A 23162-nucleotide genomic window follows, 5' to 3' on the forward strand; every position below is an offset into this window, starting at 1 on the left:
AAAATATATTTTTTAGTTTACTTACTGGAAGTCTAGTAAGTGGAGGTTTGCTGACATTTTTGCCAAGATTGTCCTCCTGGAATTGGATAAGCTGAATAACAAGGGCTGCTAGGCCTTTATTTGTTGGTGGATCTGTCTGAATATACTGCACAAAAAAAATTACAAATAGAAAGTAATATAGGCCAATATGCAACAAATACAGAAAAAATTCCTAACTAGAATATTACGCATTAACTTTCAAGCAGCTGCAAGATAAGATTAAAAATATATGCCTTTAAACAATTCCTCTAAGCTATCAGAAATTTGACAGAGGATATAATAAACAAAATTAGTAAGCTATAATCACAGTTGTTATGGCAGATAATAAATGGTAACAATAAAAGTAAACAAGCCTTAATACATCCAAGTTACCATCATGTATACTGCCCTAACAACTGCCAGCATATCATTTGTTGCAGTAGGCAAGAAACTCAAATCCACCAAGATAGAAACTGAAGCTGTATGTGAGACTGTTAGGGCAAGACTCAGTATCAGGGTTGGGCATAAAATAATTGGATCCTTCTATTACCCACCAGACTCATCTCCTGATGTAACTGAGAACTTGAGGGGAAACCACAGTTCACTTGTACATATGTTCCCCGATCACACTGTAATCATCGGTGGGCACTTTAATCATCCAACAGTTAACTGGGAAAATTACAGTTTTGTTAATGGTGGGCATGATAAGACATCCTGTGAAACATTACTAAATACCTTCTCAGAAAACTTCCGAGAACTCATGATGGAAATATATTGCATCTGATGGCAACAAATAGACTTGACCTCTTTGAGTATGCCCACATTGAAAGTGGTATCAGTGACCACGATGCGGATGTGGCAACAATGATTACTACGGAACGAAGGACAACTAAACCAAGCAGAAAGATATGTGCGCTCAGTAAACCAGATAAAAAAATCAGTAGTATCGTATCTCAATGAGGAACTTGAAACTTTTAATACAAGGCAGGAGCATGTAAATGGCCTCTGCCTCAAGTTTAAAAGAATAGTTGACCATGCACAGGATAGATATGTAACCAGAAGAGTAGTTAATAAAGGAAGGGAACCTCCATGGTATACAGTACCTGTAAAGAATCTTCTAAAGAAACAGAGATTACTTCATGATAGGTGAAAAATAAAGCATGGGCTATAGATAGAGAGCTGCTGAATGTAACATGTTTGGCCACAGAACCCCGAGAAATTCTGGTTGTATGTAAAAGCTGTCAGCAGCACCAAAGTTAAGGTACAGTCCCTACCTAAGCAGACAGGAACTAAAATTGAGAGTGGTAAAACAAAAGCAGAAGTGCTTAACTCCATTTTCAAACGTTCCTTCACAAAATAAAACCAAGGAGAATTGCCCCAATTTAATCCTCATACCACCGGAAAGATGAAAGAAGTAAGCATCAGTGTTAGTGGTGTCGAGAAACAGCTGAAATCATTAAAACTGAACAAAAGTCCAGGCCCCGATGGAATCTCTGTCAGATTCTATACTGAATTTGCAGCTGGGTTAGCCTCTCTTTTAACTATAGTCAATCACAGATCCCTCAAATGAAAAACCACGCCCAGTTCTTGGAAAAAGGCACAGTTCACACCTGTCTAAAAGAAGGGCAGTAGAAGTGATCCACAAAACTATCATCCATTTATTTATTTATTTAGTGTATGGCATTACATATACAGAGTGACTAGCTAGTGTGCGGATCCGATTAATTGTTTTCCAGGCACATCGAGTTAGCTCCATACCGGCTGGTCTTGTGTTGGGTCTTTGGACGGTCTGATGTTCCTCATGGGCAATAATGTTCCACATTTCTGTCCACTTTTTGTTGATACCGAAAGTAGCTGCCTGTAGCGATTCTGCCAGTAGGACAGATGGCTGCCTAGATTTTAATCAGTTCATTTGGAGTGCAGGAACGTCAGAGTGCATTGGAAGCTTGGGGATTTTAAGTAATTTTTGGTATTCCTTGAGGAGGGCACTCTTTCTTCAGAGGTCTGGTAGCGCAATGCTACTTAGAGGCGGTAACCAGTATAGAGGACTAGATTTGATGCAGCCTGTTATTGTCCTCATTGCTGCGTTTAGCTCCAGGTCAAGTTTTCTCACACGTGTGCTATTGAGGCACACTGGGGCACAGTATTTGGCAACAGAATAGACCAGCCCTAGGGCAGCGTATCGCAGTGTTGTAGCTCTCAGATTCTGTATGATGTTATTGTGTGATCTCAGCTTTGCTGTGGTGTTTTCTATGTGCTTCCTGTAAGAGAGGGTTCTATCAAGCGTCACTCCTAGATATTTTGGAGAGTCTTGGTGGTGAAGAACCTGACCATTAAAGGTGACATTCAACTTCACATTGGACATTCTGTTGTTAAGGTGAAAGCAGCTGACTTCAGTCTTCATTGGATTTGGTATCAGTCTCCACTTTATGAAGTATTTGTCTATTGTGCTGATCTGTGCATAGGATCTCCTCATCAGCTGGGTGGCCAAGGCCACATCGTCTGCATAGATCTACTTCCTTGATTCTGTTTCAAGGAGGTCAGATGTATACAAGCTGAACAGGATTGGCACCAAAACTGAGCCTTGAGGAAGACCATTATTAAGTTTCTTCTGTCTGCCTAGTTGGTTGCCAAGGACTACTTGGTAGCATCTCTCAAATAGCATGTTGTTTATGAGCCTGATTGTGATTTGGCAGTGTATGATACTGGCGAGTTTGTACAAGAGTCCTGACATTTTAAGGTGACGTTGGAATCCAGCTTCTACATGTGTAGTTAAGCTGCGCACTTGGTCTGCACAGCTTCTCTTTGGTCTGAATCCTGCCTGTTCAATAGGAATAACTTCATGGGTCTTTGGAGCAATTTGGTTGAGAATGACTTTCCAAAAGCTTGTAGGAGCAGCTCAGGAGGGCGATTGGGCGATAGCTAGCAGTTTTTGTCACTGGATTACCCAGCTTCAGTATTGCTATGATTTTTGTTTTTTGAAGGCTTTTGGCATGTTCCCTGATAGCATAATATTAGCGACGAAACTTGCAAGCAAACTACGAGTCCTGTTTCCACAATTGATGAGGAACTCTGGGTGTATCCCATCAAATCCTAGAGCTTTGCCTTTGTTCATTTCTTTGATTGCTGCAGTGATCTCATCTTCGGATTACTCTGATTTATTGGGTGCCTTCTGCTTCAGGTTTATAAGCTTTTTATTAACCGTTCTTGAGTGTGGCTCCTGTGGGGGTGCTTAGGAGAGAGACTTTATTCTGTTTGCATTTTGGTCTGGTGTTACTTCAGGATCTTTTCGGGTGGGTGGTCGACTTCCTCCCAGTTTTATCAAGAGGTTCCACACCTCTCTGCTTGACCTCTTAAAATCCAAACCTCCTGTTTTTCGTTCCCAGCACTCTTTACGAGCTTTATCAAGGTGTTTTAGGAGTTCTGCAGCAGTTCCGCTGTCATTTGTGGTTAAATAGAACTGATACAGTTCTTCGTAGTCATTACTCCAGCCTGGGATACATTCTCTCTGGAATCCTCTAGACATGGATTTTTTTGCTGTTGTTAGAACTGCTCCGACGAATCTTTCATAATTTTCACTTAGTTGGGGGGATCCATCTGATCACTGTATCAAGTTCTTTGGAAAATTTAGTCCAGTCTGCTTTACTGAAGTTCATTCTTGGTCTAGGCATTGATGTGATTACAGGAATTTGAATTCCTACGTCTAGAATTACTGGCCAGAGTTGGCTTTTTGGGAAACCTCCAAGGACTGTCCTTACTGTACATAAAGATTGTCCCTGGGAGTCCTATGTTACAAAACATAGGTCAGGGTTGGAATCCTTGTTCCAGGCTGCCGATTTAAATGATCCCTTGTCCCTGGAGTCAAAAACTAGGCTAAGGACCTGGCAAATTGGGCTGAACATAACTATCATCCAATATTCTTGACATAGATTTGTTGTAGAAACTTAGGACATATTCTGAGCTCAAACATAATGAGCTATCTCGAACAGAATGACCTCCTCACTGCGAACCAGCATGGATTTTGAAAACATTGATCACATGAAACCCAATTTGTACTTTTCTCACATGGCATACTGAAAGCTTTGTATAAAAGCAACCAGGTAGATGCAGTATTTCTTGACTTCCAAAAAGCATTTGATTCAGTAGCACACTTACACTTATTGTCAAAAGTACAGTCATTTGGGATATCAAGTGAAATTTGTGACTTGATTGAGGATGTTTTGTTAAGGAGGACACAGTTATCTTGGATGGAGAGTCATAGCCATAGGTGCAGAAGTAACTTTGAGTGTGCCCCAAGGAAGTCTGTTGGGATCCTTTCTGTTAATGTTGCATATTAATGACCTTGCAGACAATATTAACACCCTAAAATCAGGATTTCTGCTGATGATGCAGTTATCTGTAATGAAGTACTGCCAGAAAGAAGCTGCATAAGAATTCCGTCAGGCCTTGATAAGATTTCAATGTGGTGCAGATATTGGCAACTAGCTCTAAAAGTTCAGATATACACTCCTGGAAATGGAAAAAAGAACACATTGACACCGGTGTGTCAGACCCACCATACTTGCTCCGGACACTGCGAAAGGGCTGTACAAGCAATGATCACACGCACGGCACAGCGGACACACCAGGAACCGCGGTGTTGGCCGTCGAATGGCGCTAGCTGCGCAGCATTTGTGCACCGCCGCCGTCAGTGTCAGCCAGTTTGCCGTGGCATACGGAGCTCCATCGCAGTCTTTAACACCGGTAGCATGCCGCGACAGCGTGGACGTGAACCGTATGTGCAGTTGACGGACTTTGAGCGAGGGCGTATAGTGGGCATGCGGGAGGCCGGGTGGACGTACCGCCGAATTGCTCAACACGTGGGGCGTGAGGTCTCCACAGTACATCGATGTTGTCGCCAGTGGTCGGCGGAAGGTGCACGTGCCCGTCGACCTGGGACCGGACCGCAGCGACGCACGGATGCACGCCAAGACCGTAGGATCCTACGCAGTGCCGTAGGGGACCGCACCGCCACTTCCCAGCAAATTAGGGACACTGTTGCTCCTGGGGTATCGGCGAGGACCATTCGCAACCGTCTCCATGAAGCTGGGCTACGGTCCCGCACACCGTTAGGCCGTCTTCCGCTCACGCCCCAACATCGTGCAGCCCGCCTCCAGTGGTGTCGCGACAGGCGTGAATGGAGGGACGAATGGAGACGTGTCGTCTTCAGCGATGAGAGTCGCTTCTGCCTTGGTGCCAAAGATGGTCGTATGCGTGTTTGGCGCCGTGCAGGTGAGCGCCACAATCAGGACTGCATACGACCGAGGCACACAGGGCCAACACCCGGCATCATGGTGTGGGGAGCGATCTCCTACACTGGCCGTACACCACTGGTGATCGTCGAGGGGACACTGAATAGTGCACGGTACATCCAAACCGTCATCGAACCCATCGTTCTACCATTCCTAGACCGGCAAGGGAACTTGCTGTTCCAACAGGACAATGCACGTCCGCATGTATCCCGTGCCACCAAACGTGCTCTAGAAGGTGTAAGTCAACTACCCTGGCCAGCAAGATCTCCGGATCTGTCCCCCATTGAGCATGTTTGGGACTGGGTGAAGCGTCGTCTCACGCGGTCTGCACGTCCAGCACGAACGCTGGTCCAACTGAGGCGCCAGGTGGAAATGGCATGGCAAGCCGTTCCACAGGACTACCTCCAGCATCTCTACGATCATCTCCATGGGAGAATAGCAGCCTGCATTGCTGCGAAAGGTGGATATACACTGTACTAGTGCCGACATTGTGCATGCTCTGTTGCCTGTGTCTATGTGCCTGTGGTTCTGTCAGTGTGATCATGTGATGTATCTGACCCCAGGAATGTGTCAATAAAGTTTCCCCTTCCTGGGACAATGAATTCACGGTGTTCTTATTTCAATTTCCAGGAGTGTATATGAAAAAATGGAGTATCCTATGGCTATACAAACGCCTGGGTGTAGCACTTTGTAGGGATATGAAATGGAATGATCACGTAGGTTCAGTCATGGGTAAGGCAGGCGGTAGACTTCAGTTTATTGGTAGAATACTGGGGAAGTGCAATCATCTTATAAATCACTAGTGCGACTGTTTCTACAATATTACTCAAGTGTCTCGGATCTGTACCAGATAGGACTGATAGGGGATACTGAACTTATACAGAATGGTCACGGGTTTGTTTAATCCATGGGAGAATGTCACAGAGATACTGAAGGAAGTGAACTGGAAGACTCTTGAAGATAGACCTACACTATCCCAAGAAAACCTATTAAAAAGTTTCAAGAACTGGCTTTAAATGATTACTCTAGGAATATACTACAATCCCCTACTTATTGCTCACACAAGGATTGTGAGGATAAGATTAGAACAATTACTGCACGCACAGAGCCATTCAAACAATCATTCTTCCCGCACTCCATAGATGAATGGAACAGGAAGAAATTCTAATAACTGGTACAGTGGGATGTACCCTGGGACAAGCACCTCAAGGTGGTTTGAAGAGGCAGATGTAGCTGTTGATGAAGATATTAATAGTCAAAAACTAACTGCCTCACACATGCTAATATGGAAGAAAGTTACATTGAAGTATATAACTATGTAAATAAATGGTATCTTGTTAAAATCATAAGGCAGAACCAACAGTGCATTCTAGCTTCACCAGGAAACCAACTGCACACATCTTTGCAATTCTGGTGCTCTGAGGAGTATGTGGCTACAGTTCTTGTGATCAATTGGTAAACATGTGCTCTGATTAAAGGTACTAAGGTCTACCACACAGTGACGGCTAAGTGTTTCACATTACCGTGCATGATTATATTTGATTGTAGTGTGTTTACAAAATGTTCATACACATAAATCCCATTAGTCATTGCTGTATAGCATTATTAAAGGTATGCTTTAAAAAAAAACCTGCAAAGTTGGAGAGTATAACACTACCAAATGGAACAGAGTTTGGCTGCAGTGTATGCCTAACTACTATACCAGGCCTACGTCAAAATCATAGCTGCATAACAATGCACAGATTATTAACAATCAAGGTATATAACAAGTAATGCACAGACATATATTCATCTTAGCATCTTGTGTACAAGTCTGTGTGTCCTAATAAATTTTGAACTGCCATAATGCAAGCTAAGTTAGGAATATAATGCAATAAAATATAAAATGGGCCATATTAAAACCCAAATACTGTACACTGCTATGAATCAATTAATCCCAATCGTTAACAATAGTTTGACAAAAGTCTTCCACCTCGTGTGCAACATGTATGAGACACATGAAATGCCCTCAGACTAGAAGACGAATATAATATTTCCAATTCCAAAGATAGCAGTTGCTGACAGGTGTAAACATTACTGAACTATCAGTTTAATTAGGTCATGGATGCAAAATATTAACAAGAGTTCTTTACAGAAGAAAGGAAAAATTGTTAGAAGCTGACCTTAGGGAAGATCAGTGGGGATTCCGGAGAAATATAGGAACACGCGAGGCAATACTGATCCTATGATAGGTACAGGAAAGGCAAACCTATGAGAGCATTTGCAGACTTAGAGAAAGCTTTTGACAACATTGTCTGAAACACACTCTTTGAAATGCTGAAGGTAGGAGGTGTAGAATACAGGGAGTGAAAGGCTATTTTCAACTTATACAGAAACCAGATGGCAGTTATAAGAGTGAAGGGGCATAAAAAGGAAGTAGTAGTTGAGAAGGGAGGCGACAGGGTTGTAGCCTATCCCCGATGTTATTCAATCTGTACACTGAGCACTCAGTAAAGGAAACCAAAGAAAAATTTGGAGTAGGAATTAAAGTTCAGGGATTGCTGATATCATTGTAATTCTGTCAGACAGAGCAAAGGATTTGGAAAAGCAGCTGAATGTAATGGACAGTGTCTTGAAAGGAAGATATAAGATGAACACCAACAAAAGCGAAACAAAGTCAAAGTAGAGAGGATATAAAATGTAGACTGGCAATGGCAAGAAAAGTGTTTCTGAAGAAGAGAAATTTGTTAACAATGAATATAGACTTAAATGTTAGGAAGTCATTTCCGAAGGTATGAGGTGTGTTTTTTAAATAAGTACCGTTTTGAAATTTAAAAAAACGTGCCAAGATATTTCAATAATTTTATTTTTACATGAAAGCCTGTACCTTAATCTACTTTCCTACATAATTTTCGTCAATACTGAGGCACCTGTCATAACGTTGTACCAGTTTTTGAATATCCTCCTCATAGAAGTCTGCTGCCTGACTTGTTAAGCACTGCATCACCACTGTTTTGACTTCGCCATGAAGACACTGACCTCCCAGGTGTTTCTTCAAGTGCAGGAAAAGATGGTAGTCACTGGGCACAAGATCTGGGCTGCATGGAGGATGATCTAGAGTTTCCTACCGAAAAGATGTGATGAGATCTTTGGTCTGATTCGCCACATGCGGACGGGCATTGTCTTGCAGCAAAACGATGCCCTTGCTCAACTTGCCACGTTTTTTGTTCTGAATTGAACGGCGCAGATTGCGAAATGTCTTACAGTAAGCTGCTGCATTGATTGTCTCATTACAAGGCAGAAATTCTACAAGCATTAATCCTTTTCTGTTCCAAAAAACTGTACACATGATTTTCTGGGCAGAAATTGTTTGCTGAAACTTCACTTTTCTGGGTGAATCTGAATGCCGGCATTCCATAGACTCTTGCTTTGATTGTGGTGTGACGTAGGCCACCCATGTTTCATCTTGAAGAAGCACCTGGGCGGTCATCGTCTTCAAGACGATGAAGTCAAAACAGTGGTGACGCAGTGGTTAACAACTCACGTGGCAGACTTCTATGAGGAGGGTATTAAAAAACTGGTACAACGTTATGACAAGTGCCTCAATATTGACGGAAATTATGTAGAAAAGTAGATTAAGGTACAGGCTTTCATGTAAAAATAAAATTATTGAGATATCTTAGCACGTCTTTCTTTAATTTCGAAATGGTACTTACTTAAAAAAACACACCTTGTATATGTCTGGAGCATAGCCATCCATGTACAGATGTGAAGTGAGGACAATAAACAGTTTGGACAAGAAGAGAATAGAAGCTTTTGAACTGGGGAGCCACAGAAGAATGCTGAAGATTAGGTGGGTAGGTCACGTAACTAATGAGAAGGTACTGAATAGAATTGGGCAGGTAAGAAATCCATGGCACAACTTGACCAAAGGAAGGGATCATTGACGGGACACATTCTGAGACATTAAGGGATCACCAATTTAGTAATAGATGGAAATGTGGGAAATAAAAATCATAGAGGAAGACCAAGAGGTAAATAGAGTAAGCAGATTCAGAAGGATGTAGGCTGCAGTAATTATTCAGAGATGAAGAGGCTTGCACAGAATACTGTAGCATGGACAGCTGCATCAAACCAGTCTTCTGACTGAAGACCACAACACAACAATAGTTGTCACCAGAATTACTGTCGTGTACATAAAAATGCAATTGTCACAGAATTTTAAAAATGCAACTAAATGACTAGCCATTTTTATACAAAGCCACCAGTTAATTTCTTACATTAAAGGATAAAATAGTGCTACAAAATAATAATCTAATGCTATGTATGAATGCATAAAATAATATCCTAATGCCACATAGTAATCACAAACTCCCTCTGCATTTTTAGTATCTAGTCAGGAATTCTCCATTAACCAATTACTCCAGGTCTCCATGTATTCCATGTGTTCACTGAGAGAAGTTGTGTTTAAGCCTCTTTGTAAATATTTCTATTTTCTTTGTAACATAGAGTAATCTCCTTTTATTTACACTTATGTAGGACAGTGAGGTTCTTCTAATACCTATTGTATATTTCCGTTCTCTATGGAGAATGCAGAAAGATTAGTTATTTTTACTCGTGAGTATTCCTTTCTGCAAGATGCTCTGAAACTGCCAATGAAATTAACCATGAAATGAGCCAGATCCATTAAAAATCCAAACTACCAATCCCTAACAGGACAAGAACTTGGAACAACAGCCTAAGTGCACTCCACAATAATCGTCTCCTCACTGTCCTTTCAGCTGACATAGGTAATCCAGCCATCAATTTAAAACAAGCTAAGTATGATGTGAACATCCTAATGATGTTGGACACCTACTATAGATTGCCTCAAGGGCCCAACCTCAACAATAATGAGGAAGACGCTGAAGCTACATAAGTAGTCATTGCTGGAAGACTGTGTCATCATGAATCTCCTCTCTCAGCCACCTACATAATACAAGTTTTATGGCATGCCAAAGACAAAGTACACATTACAAAGACAACATCAATCATCACTAATAAAACTGGATTTCAAACATACAGACTGCCACAACATCTTGCCAGTCTACTTACTTGAGATGTATGCCACTGTACGCAATACATAAAAAATACCATTGACATTATCAGCCAAATAAACTACCTGTGTCTCGGAGAAGCACTGATATGGTGTTCCCATCAAAAGGTCAATAGATCTGCTGCCCCCCATTCTTTGGTAATTGAACTGTTCAAGGACACTCTGACCTCATTTTAATTTGCACCTAGCAAAAGATATTTTGAGCACATGAATAGTGTTGCGATGGGCAAGCCATTAGCTTTTTCATGGAGAACACAGAGGATAGTGCCTTGTCTACTGAAAATCCATGTTTTTACTGCTATGCTGATGACAGAATCTTTGTCTTGCCCTTCCTTAACATCTTCATCATTCAAACACACAATGTATGTTTCTGCCACAGAGTGCACTGGAAAACAACTCTTGCAGACTGATACCTGCACAGTTTTAAGTGCATGTTCACCTAGCAGAAGTTGCCTCTGCTGCCAAAAACTTGCCACAAGGGGGGAATAATACTCAAACAGTCTTCCGTACAATGGTTATAACAAATAAATATTGCATGCAATTTCAGATGAAGATGAAGACTGTGAAAGATAATGTAGTCTCAAAGTCCCTTGTGGTAACAAAATCCCCTGTGAATGCAGACAAGTACGAGTATTAAGCTGAGCAGACCTGGTGCACGACAGAACAATGCCAGATGAACATCAGAGGTATCTGCAACTAGCTATCTTGTTAAATTTGTGGCAATTGAACATGCTTCAGTAAACAGCCATAAAACTGAATTTGATGAGAGCTTTATCATCACAAGGGCTAATGGTTTCTGGGGTGGTGTAATAAATGAAGATATAAGTGTGACAATACTTAACAGAACCCTCAATAAAGACAACAGTGTGCAGCTGAGTACAGCAAGACCCAAACCAAGATGAGGATAAGTGGGAATTGCAGATGCGAGACAAAAACATTGCCTTATATAGTGATGGACTCAACACCAGTGACATTGCAACTGGTAACATGGCTGTATAAGGTTGAGGTACTGGACAATTTCTGAGGAGTCCTCAACCAAAAACTCATTGATTTATAACCACTTACTGCTGTTGGAACCCCAAGATGATCTTTTCTTACTGAGACTCTCAAAGACACACATTAGACTACAACCTTAGTGGGCCATGCAGGCTCAGCCGTTTATCAATTTCGCCCCTCAATGATGACATCTGCCTGGATAACTTTGGAGGTATGCTAGCGGTGACATTGGCAGGGACAAAAGCCATGAAGCAGGAAGGTTTCGAACAGTGAGTGTGTGGTGTGCGGAGCGAGCTGGCCAGGGTTGCAAAGTTTGGAGTTCTGTATGGTACACAAAAGAATGAATTGGCTCCTGTGAAGGCATGGAGCCTGGTTTTGACTGTCGGTTATCACCTTCCTGCAAAGTGTTTTCCATGAGTAGGCATGATATTCTGGAAAACACACCAGTAACTTAGAGGTCATTTGGGCAGTTCAACGTTACTGCAGGCACCCGGTCTCTTGCAGGCTTAAGGAGCGGAAGGATCGCAGCCATCCTATCAAAGTTCAGTAACTTCCATGTATGTCCTTACCTCTCGCTCTCCCCGCCCCCCCCCCCCCCCTCCCCACTTTCACAAGAAGGATGACAAAAATATAGTCACTTGTGACCTGGTAAAAAGTAGTGTGTTTCAACTGTGATTAATGATGTTAATGTGCAGAAGCAGAAAAGGTTAATTCTTCTCTCGCTGAATGAGCTCTACTGCCCCTATACGCAGAAATACCGAGAGCACAAAATTGGCCACTCCATATTTTGCTTTGTACGACCAAAGCGCATCAGGTACTCATAGTGCATGCTCTTGCAAGCATCATCAAAACATGAAGCTTAAGATGAAGGAGCAAAGCTAAATGGAAATTATAAAGACCTGATAGCTTTCATGGTACGTGACAATAATAATGAACACTGTATGCCTGTCACCTGTGCAGACTGTCCTGGTCCAGAAACCCAACCTCATGTATTAAAAAAAAGAACTTGACATCTTGCTTGACGAAGAAATTTTCAAACAGTGGGTACAAACCAACAGAGCGGAGCTCATTACACAGGTAATGCCCAGTGAGGAGTATTTACATTCCCTTGTTGATGAGCTGGTGCTTTCAAGATCTCATCACTGTATCTCAAACGTTCAAGCCTAGCATTTCAAGGAAATGAAAGAAAACCTGAAAGAAACCCACTATTTGGTGATTTTGCAGGAAACTTCCACTTGCAGTACAGGACAAAATTCAAAGTTTTCACTGGACTAATACATAAGTGATACAGCATCTGTTTGTATTTACTTTAAAAAAAAAAAAAAAAAAAGACACACTACGTTCCAAAACTATGTATATAGTTAGTGACCACCTCGATCACAATACCATGACTGTGTACACATTTCAACATCCTCTCACTGGGGAAATTAAAAATAACATATGTAATGTTGAAATGTAACAACAAAACAACCAATTTTTGACAAAATAATTTAATTGGATAGATAAAAAAATCTACTCACCAAGCAGCAGCAGCAGCATACACACATAAAAGAGGGTTGTAATTAGCCAGTGGCTCCTTCTTTAGGCAGAAGGGTTCAGGGGGAAGAAAGAGAGGATGAGGGGTGAAGGAAAAGGACAGAGAGGTCTAGGAAAAAGAGGTATATTTCAGAAAACTCACCCAGAACCGCAAATGGTTAAACAGCCACCAAGGTCATGATTCTGGATTCTTCCCCCAGATACCTTCACCCCTCTTCCCCTCCCTTCAACCCCTCTGCCTGAAGAAGGAACCACTGACTCCGAAAGCTTGCCTAATTACAACCCTCTTTTGTGTGTGTGTTCTGCCACCACTTGGTGAGTAGATTTTTTATCTATCCAATTGAATTGTAGTGTTGAAATGATCATTTTCTTTATTGACGGTGCAAGCAGCCAGTAAAAAAAGCTTCATTAATGTCTACCAACACAAAAATGATTTTGGTTTACTAATGGAGAGAAATTTCGTTGCCTCATCACCTGGACAGAAGTCTTGCAATGGGATAGGTGGAACAACGAAACAAGAAGTTACGCAAGCTTCACTTCAAAAACCTTAGACACAACAGATCCTAACTCCACGAGATATGTTCAAATATTGTCCACAAAATATTACTGGAGTCAAATATATATATTTTTGTTTCTTCACCTGAAATTGAGAAAATGAAAACAAACTACATTCAAATCTCTCAGTCAGTTTTATCAGTTAAAGAACAACAGAACAGATATGTCCCTTTAAGTGACAACCAAATAAGATGTTTTGTTACTTTGAAAGGCTCAAACTTCAATGATGATTAAACTTAAGTACCTTTACAAACATATCATCTTTCACAAATAATGACTATGTTGTTTGTATCTATGATGAGAAGTGGTGGCTTAGACAAAGGGAAGATAACAATGATGTTTTGGAGATTTTTTTCACCCTTCTGGACCAAAAACTGCCTTTCAACTTTCCAAAAATGATACTGCTTGGATACCTGCATACAAAGTAGTACAAAAAGTGACTCCATTGGGACTCGCAACAGTGTCTGGTAGAACACACAATGTAGATGACAAACTATACAGTGAATTATAATGTTTGTTTAGCTCTCTAATGAAAATTGTAGTTGGCAAGTAGCTACAACTTAAGTTTAAATACATAAAGAAACATTACTGTGTGTATACTGTACGCAAGAGTATTACAACCAAATTATTGGTAAGTTAAGTTTAAGATTTAGAAGTCTTACCTACTGTTATCACTGCCTATTGTTATTTAAAATTAGAAATATTTGATCATTTATTGTATGCAATGATTTAAACATAATTCAACCATTGTCAATTTTAATACTTCCTGGCCCTTGTTTGCTAACTTGGCACTGAACGAGCATGTAGAAGAGTTGCGTTTTTATTGAAACTCACTGCTCCATTGATCTCAATGTAGTTGAGTCTCAATCATAGTCTTTTAGTTAGATATTCCTCTCAGAATAAAGAGCACTCTGTTAAATTTTCACTTGCTTTCATTCAGTCCCTATTTAGATTCAGACCTGCGAAAATCGATGTCAAAAGGTTTTTGGCCATTTTTGAAAAGCTCTAGAAAAAACATGAGTACATTCTCAGGATTAAAACTACTTCTGCACGGAGTTATATAAGTACTCAACACAGAAATAACATATTCTTAGCGAGACTCTCTTCCTTCATAAAAACTTATTGTCTTAAAAGGGACCGATTAATAATTTTTTTTCTGAGTCCTTACAGAATGAGTTTGACTGATCTCTTGCACGACAGAGTTTTTTTAAAAAAGTGCCTGAAGTTCATTTCATTCTGAAAAAACTGGTTTTTGAATTATTCTGATGTCTTTTAAAATAACTTGTTAATTAAACTACCTGCAAACCAAGTTTTCCATTACAATTTGTCCAACTAATATCTTAAAAATGGGTGCCAGAACAAAGCTGTGGCTTATAAAATTATTTCAACAAGTGCTTTGTGACTGTCTACTTCCAGGGAACACACAATAAAAATCAGGAAAATAAAAAATGATAAGCAACATTGCCTCAGGGATTTGATATGGATTGACCCACATTACTCCCACTGCTGTTAAGTATTTTCATAGCAGTCATCCACAATTTCATATGGTTAGTGGAGCAGAGGGGGGCTCAAGGGAAATCCAATTCCAACACATGCAGGGTTTCCGGAGTTTACCTGTGAGAGCAGACACATGGACCATCTCTTTGTGGACTACATACATACGACCCCTTCCACACACCCAAAGAGGGCTTGGTGGTGGCGAACAGGTTTTCCCATTGTAGCTGTTAATTCCCAACCACGGTCACTAGTGGCCAATCTATACATCATCTTACCAAAATCTTTGCCATTTTTAGACCACTGAGCACTCTAGTAAAAGTCTTGGTTTTAATACTGCTCGACATCATGAGGCAAACAAGGTCATTCTGGCCGCATTAACACCAGCCTATCCGATTAAATCTCCCTTGAGCAATCTTTGGACCATTGACGAGCTGCTCCCCGAGTGAGTAACCCCCCTCCCCCCCTCCAAACCATCCAACACCACTGGGAGAGAGTGAGAGGGAATATAGAGCTCATGCATTGGTGTCAGGTGTGTAGATATGTCATGAAGGCTCGGCCTTCCATTTGTTTCTCCCCTTGTTGACAATCTTTATCTGGATAGCTTTGGAGGTACATTGGCAGTGCCAGCAATGGGGACAAAAGCTGTGAAGCAGGTAGGTTTCGGTGAGCAAGTGTGTGGTCTGTGGAGCGAGTCAGCTGGGGAGGATAGGGGGGACAGGGGGCTGCGAGAGGTTTGGAGTTCTGAATGGTACATGAGAAATTAATCAGCATGGTTTTGACTGTCGGTTATCGCCTGCCCTGCGAAGCGGTTTCCATGAGAGACCAGTGACTTGGAGGTCCTTTTTGGCAGTTCGACGTTAGTGCAGGCAGACCAGCCACTTGCTGGCTTAAGGAATGGAAGGATGGCTGTCATCCTGTCTAAGTTAACTTCCACGTCTTTACCTATGCTCTCACGCCCGCCCCCCCCCCCCCCCCCCCACACACACACGAGACTGCTCAGTCAGTTTTACTGCTGATTGTTTTTAAAGCTCATTTCACTTTAATACAGACAAGTTATGTAACGAAGATGATGAACACTGAAGCAGTTATGTGAGGACCCCGGTCCTTCCATTAGGAGGACCTGATATAAAATCTTCCCACCTGAATTCCTAGTTATCACCTAGTACACTAACTCACCACCTGTGCCATGTCAACATGCACCTAATTCTCAAATCACCCCTACTAACCAGCTCCAGAATTATTACCCAGTACCACACCAGACTAGAACAAATGAGTTCTGTCACTGGCACATCTCACGAAATCAGAGGCAGTCAAAGTAGTCCCATACTACTGGAATTAGATTAGGTGCAGGAGTCCTGCACTGCCATTCTGGGCAAGGTGCCAGAGGAAGTGATTTGCCACTGTCTCCCTCTGACCAATTACGAAATGTCGAGAGAGAGAGAGAGAGAGAGAGAGAGAGAGAGAGAGTGTGTGTGTGTGTGTGTGTGTGTGTGTGTGTGTGTGTGTGTGTGTGTTTTGTGGACGACTGTGTTGAATGCCTGTATAGTGCAGCATTGTTTATGCTGTTACAGATGAAGTGAATGCATAGGGTGAAAACTGGTGCCAGTACTTAGCCTATGTCTCTCTGGTAGCACCGAGGGTCTCACTCAACTTAAGGTCCCCATCCAATGGACGGATCACCATCAACAGTATCACATATCCTCCATGAGAGACTGCAGAGAGGTTTAGAATTCAGTCCAGGGCATTGGCTGGTGATCAGGAACTTTATTCCACCACCCCTCCTCCCCTAGCTAGCCAAATATTGGCAGTGAATATTTTCCACCACCAGGATTCAAACCGACATATCTCCGATCTGAGTGCCACTGCACAAACATACGGTAGCTACCTTGATTACGATGGCAGGTATCAGAGGCAGGCCCGACTCTAAAATCATGTCAACCATGTGTCAAATCTACTGCAACTTCTACACTTGTTTGCGTGGCTATGACCACCAACCAGCCATCCACATGAATGAATGGCATCCTCCAAACTGTGACTAAGAGCAAAGTAGAACATATAGTGGCAGAGCATACCACTGACCCTGAAAGTAAGTAGTGGGCAGCAATACTGTCTCTGAGCACTTCACCAAACATGGAAAAATTGTACGACAACTGCAACATCAATAAAGCACACTCAGAACCAGTCAACTCATAGAAATGCATGGATATAACAATTGGCAGGGATGTGAAATGGAATGATCATGACAGGCTCAATCGTGGGTAAGGCAGGAGGCAGATTTTGGTTCATTCCCAGATTCCTGGGAAACTGCAGTCAGTTTACAAAGGGGACTGATTACAAATCACTTGTGCATCCCATCTGAGGTATATTAGTCAAGTGTGGGGGACCTATACCAAACAGGGTTGGCAGGAGTTACTGAAGCTATACAAAGAAAGATGGTACAAATGGTAACAGGTTTGACTGACTCACAAGAGAACAGCATAAAAATGTTGAAAGACCTGAATTGTCACACACCTGAAGATAGATTCCAATTATCCCATAACACTTACTTAGAAAGTTTAAAGACTCATTAGCATGTGCAGAGTCCAGAATCAGTCCCCTATGTATCACTGATGCAGGGATGGTGAAGAAAAGATTAAACTAAATACAGCACACACAGAGGCATTTAAGCAGTCATTCTTCCTACACTCCATACACAACTGTAACAGGAGAAACCCTAACATCAAACACTTTGCTAACAAGTTCCTCACACTGATTTGATTCATATTGACAGGATATGTTGGTCACATATCAGCATACGTAAACAGGAAAATGAACTCTCAACCATTTTCAAGAAAATCAAGCTTGAAAATTGTAGGTGTGCTTATATGCTCCATGTTGTCGCAAGTTTTTAAGGAGTCTGCAGCTGTGCAAGTAAGCACTTTGTTTCATAAGTGCGAGATCTCTCGATCTCGTTGCTGGTACATTTTTTCCATTCCCACGTAATTCTAAAACAGATTTATTATAACTCTCCACATTGCTAACATTTAATGACTCATCCATTACTTTCATATTCTTTATCTTGAAAAAGGGGGGGTAAGGTGTGGGATGCGTCACCAATAGCCTCTCCCACACAAATGTCAACCTCTCCGGCACGTGGTATCCCCTGCTACGCTAACAAAGGCTCTGGCGACCGAGTTTCTCCCGGGATAAGGAGAACCCTCTACTAAGTCAACGACCTTCTAGAGGGCGGATGAGCTGGTAGAGCAAGGGCACCCTCTTGTCCTTGGAGTGAGAAATCACTCCTAAAGACGGAAGAATCACCAAGGGTGGTCAATGGCATAGGATGCTGAAGGCAATGGGAAACCACAGCATTAAAGATCCAATGGATATCCCCAGGAAAACTCATCATGGCAGGGTTCAATGTCAAATTATCCGGAGTTTCAACTCCCCCACTCGGATCTCCGGGGGGGAGAGCCTTGAACAATGCCACAAGTAAATACAAAAATAATGCAACAATAGCAACTTGGAATGTAAGATCATTATACCAACCAGGCAAAGTAAATAATGTTATACAAGAAATGAAACGCCTAAAAATTAACATTTTGGGTGTAAGTGAAACAAGATGGCCTGACTCAGGAGAAATGACCATTGACAACATGAAAGTATATTACTCGAGAAATTCTGATAGCCAGCACAGGAATGGGGTAGGAATAATTTTAGATGAGTATGCTAGTAAATCTGTCAAAAGCATTTTACCAATCTCAGATAGAGTAATCAGTCTACATTTACAAACGAAACAAACAAATATTAATTTAATCCAAATCTATGCTCCAACAGCCGACAAAGACCAAGAAGAAATAGGAAAATTTTATGAAGAATTAACACAAGCAATAGGAACCTCAAAAAGCAGAGACATTATTATCATCATGGGAGATTTTAATGCCAAAATAGGTGAAGGAAGTGAAGGTGATCTTATTGGACCTTTTGGTTTAGGAACAAGAAATGAAAGAGGAGATTTGCTGTCACAATTTTGCCAGGAAAACAATCTGTCTATTACAAACACATTTTTTAAACTCCCTAAACGAAGACTTTATACTTGGAAATCACCAAGAGACTGCAATGAAGAAGTTTGCAGAAATCAAATTGATTTCATACTTATAAACAAGAGGTACAAAAATTCTATTCATGGTGTGAAAACATATCCAGGAGCTGATATATTTTCTGATCATAATCTTTTAGTAGCAAAGTTCCATGTGAAACTGAAAGCCATACAAAAGAAACAAAAGAAGGACTATATAAATACAACTATTCTAAGAGACCCCTTGACTAAACAAAAGACTTCTGAAGAGATTAATAAGGAATTAGTTAGGATAAAGAATAATCAAACAGAAGACATTGATGGCAAATGGGAACTTATAAAAGACACATTAAATAATGCATGTAAAAACACAATGGCAGCCAAACACGACAACATGAAAAAGAAGTGGATGACAGAGAAGATATTACAATTGATGGAACAAAGAAGAATACTTAAAAATAGAGATGAAAGTGAGTATAAAAGATTACATGCAGAAATACGAAAAGAAACACGGCGAGCAAAAGAAGAATGGTACAAGGAACAATGCTCTGAAATTGAGAGTTATGAAACAAGATATGATAGTTTCAACTTACACAAAAAAGTTAAAGATTTAGCTGGACTTAATAAAAAGAAAAGTACAAGTTTATTGTTAGATAAAAATGGCAAAATAATTCCTGATGTTAAAGGTAAACTGGACAGGTGGACAGAAAATGTCAAAGAACTATTTGAAGATACAAGAAAAGATCAAAAATTTTATGATAACATGATCGGAGAACGAGGACCAAGCATATCGAAAGAAGAAATATTACATGTTATCAACAAATCAAAGACAGGAAAAGCCCCTGGACCGGATAAGATACCAAATGACATCCTGAAACTCATAGGAATAGACCATATAGATATATTTGTACAATTGTTTAATGATATTTATAATTCGGGAATTATTCCTAGGGATTGGTTGACATCTACCTTTGTTACATTACCCAAAAAGGCTAATGCCAAAACTTGTAATGATCACCGTACAATAAGCTTAATGAGTCACACCTTAAAGATATTTCTAAAAGTTATACACCAACGAATATACAAAAAAGTAGAAGAAGGTATAAGTGAAACACAATTCGGTTTTAGAAGTTCCCTCGGTACAAGAGAAGCATTGTTTGCTTTTAACATATTAGCGCAACGATGTATGGAGGTTAACCAGCCACTATATGTGTGCTTCCTGGATTATAATAAAGCATTTGACAAAGTTCGTCATGATCATCTCATAGAATTGTTAGAAAAGAAAACACTTGATAAGAAAGACATCCGCATTATATATAACCTCTACTACAATCAAACCGCAACCGTGAAGGTAGAAAATGAGTTATCGAATGATATAGAAATAAAGAGGGGTGTGAGACAAGGTTGCGTTCTCTCACCCTTATTGTTTAATATGTATTCAGAAGACATAATCCAGGCAGCTCTATCAGATGAAATAGCTGGCATTAAAGTGAATGGGCTAAACATTAACAATGTTAGGTTTGCTGATGACACTGCACTACTAGCTGGAAACCTCAAAGATCTACAATTACTTCTTGACAAAGTCGCAGAAAAAAGTGAAGAATTTGGCTTGACTCTTAACGTAAGCAAGACTAAGTTCATGGTGATATCTAAAACACACCAACAAGAAAATCTTACAATCAATAGGGAAAGAGTCGATCAAGTACGTAAATTTAAATATCTCGGAACAATTGTAAATGAGGAGATTGAAAGCTCAGAAGAAATTAAATCGAGAATAGGACAGGCCAGAAGTATCTTTAATAAGATGAAAAATGCATTTTGTTCGAGAGACATTTGTTTAAACACAAAAATGAGGTTGCTAAGATGCTATGTATTCTCAAAATTATTATACGGAATGGAAGCGTGGACATTGAAAAAGAAGGACATGAACAGTTTAGAAGCTTTTGAAATGTGGGCATATAGAAGAATACTTAGAATTAGTTGGGTGTCGAGGATTACTAATCAAGATGTCCTAAGAAGAATGGGAAAGGAAAAAGAATTAATTAAAACTATTAAAGTAAGGAAGCTACAATATTTAGGCCATGTTATTAGGGGAGTAAATTACAAAATATTGCAAATAATACTAGAAGGGAAAATTTGTGGGAAGAGAACGAGGGGTAGAAGACGGACATCCTGGATTGACAATTTAAAAAATTGGTACAACTGTTCAACGTCAGAACTCCTTAGATCAGCCAAATCAAGATCAGAAATTGCCATGATGACAGCCAACCTTCTTAGAGGAGACGGCACATGAAGAAGAAGATCTTGAAAAAAGGAGAAAAAAAAAAAATAGTAGGGGGATTGGAAATAAAAGGATACACACAACTTTCAATCAAATCAGTATAGTCATTTTATTTACATAAATATTTTTACATCTGTGACAAGCGTTATATAGCGTTATATGCAACATATTAAGTACTTCATGAAACGTGGATAACAGATAATTATTGCAACACACAGTCCATATAATGAACACAAATTTGTGCACGTGTTCCGCCTTTTCAATCTGTCTGTTGTAAAACATAGGCTACTTGGTTTACAGCCATAAAAGTTCTCGGTTTCACACCTTTTCATGGCCTGCCACGCATATCGAAAGATATCACTGAATATTGGTCCGTACAACTGATGGTGTACTGCAGATTGAATTTTTCTGCACTCTTCTCTAGAAGATATATCTCTATTCTGTTCAACGGTGTGCGCACAGTTCTGTAGTCGTTTTATGTGGTTCTTCACCTGCCTGTAAAAATAAGAGTTGCAAGGCTCCACCAGCACAGAACGTTTTGGAGGAATTTCTTTAAAATCGCGTTGGCAGAACTACAGAGGAGTGAAAAGAAAAAGCACTAAGCGCAAGATTTGATACAGAGACCTCGCACTTGTGAAACCAAGTGCTTACCCACTCACCTGCAGACTGCCTGAATACTAGTGACCCCCCCCCCCCCCCCCCCCACACACACACACCTTAGAAAGGTGACAGTTCTTGAAGACTGAAACTGGTCCACGGTAGTACCTACGGATGGGGTCACGCATGCTGTGTGCAAAGCTTAAACAACAACCAAAACACAGTTCCGGAGCAGAGAGAGAGAGAGAGAGAGAGAGAGAGAGAGAGAGAGAGAGAGAGAGAGAGAAGAGAGAGAGAGAGAGAGAGGGGGGGGGGTGATGGGGTTGGTGAGGGTTACCACCCAAAATCATTAAAATATGATAGCCAGCTGTTTACATTAGTAATGAAGTTGTAAAAGAGGAAACATTCGCTATCATCTTCCAGTTATATAGTAAAATGTCCATGCCAATTTAACAGAGAAGAACTGCATTAACTTACATCTATTGCTACTACTTCACTTCACCACTGCCTTACAACATTCCGAGACAACTCTTCATTTGACTAGAAAGCAGTTTTCTTCAAAATTGACACTTCATCATCCATCATTCCTTCACTTCCCCCAGTCTTCATTTTTCGTGCTCCTTAATACTTTATTCTTTGTTTGGTTTACTTTAAATCCATATTCTGCATCCAGCAGTCAGTTCACTCCATCCATCAGGCCCAGCAATTCCTCTTGATTTTCACACAGAATGGCATTTGCTATCAGTAAACCTTACCATTGCCTTCCTTCTGCCCACATTTTTAATCCTATATCTGAATTCAATACACACGTTGAAGAGTAGATGAAAGTTTTTCTGTGTTACAGCCTTATTTAATCCCAGTACTTCTCTAATTCCTATTGTTGTACATTCCCATCTCTCTCTACAGAGTATACTTCTACATACGTAAGCCACAAATCACTGTGAAGTGCATGGTAGAGAGTACTTAGTGTGATACCACACGTTACATGATTCTGACTGTTCCACCCACGTATTAACTGCAGGAAGAACGACTGCTTAAACGCATCTGTTTTTACTATAATAAGTCTAATATCTATAATAAGTCAAATATCTTACACCATTTGACAATAACGTCTATTATGATGTCTTAATTCTTATCAAATATTGTTTCTATTATAAAGCCTTAGGTCAGAAGTGCCTCTGTTATGGGTTTCCTTCCCTAACACAAAACTGATCACCATCTAAAGCCACATTTAAAACAAATTTAAAAACATGTTTCCGT

The 23162-nt window shown here is 40.6% G+C and overlaps 1 protein-coding gene across 4 annotated transcripts in view; it reads right to left on the reverse strand.

Annotated features, from left to right (window-relative positions):
- LOC126481806 (SWI/SNF complex subunit SMARCC2) overlaps window positions 1-23162 on the reverse strand; it is a 98032-nt gene that overhangs the window by 69984 nt on the left and 4886 nt on the right. For all 4 annotated transcript variants that reach the window (XM_050105789.1, XM_050105772.1, XM_050105781.1 and 1 more), the window contains exon 2: window positions 26-145. In XM_050105789.1, coding sequence (XP_049961746.1) covers window positions 26-145 — 120 coding nt within the window. The remainder of the gene's footprint in view (window positions 1-25; window positions 146-23162) is intronic.

Source organism: Schistocerca serialis, chromosome 1, assembly GCF_023864345.2.
Source record: "Schistocerca serialis cubense isolate TAMUIC-IGC-003099 chromosome 1, iqSchSeri2.2, whole genome shotgun sequence".
Classification (NCBI taxonomy): Eukaryota; Metazoa; Arthropoda; class Insecta; order Orthoptera; family Acrididae; genus Schistocerca; species Schistocerca serialis.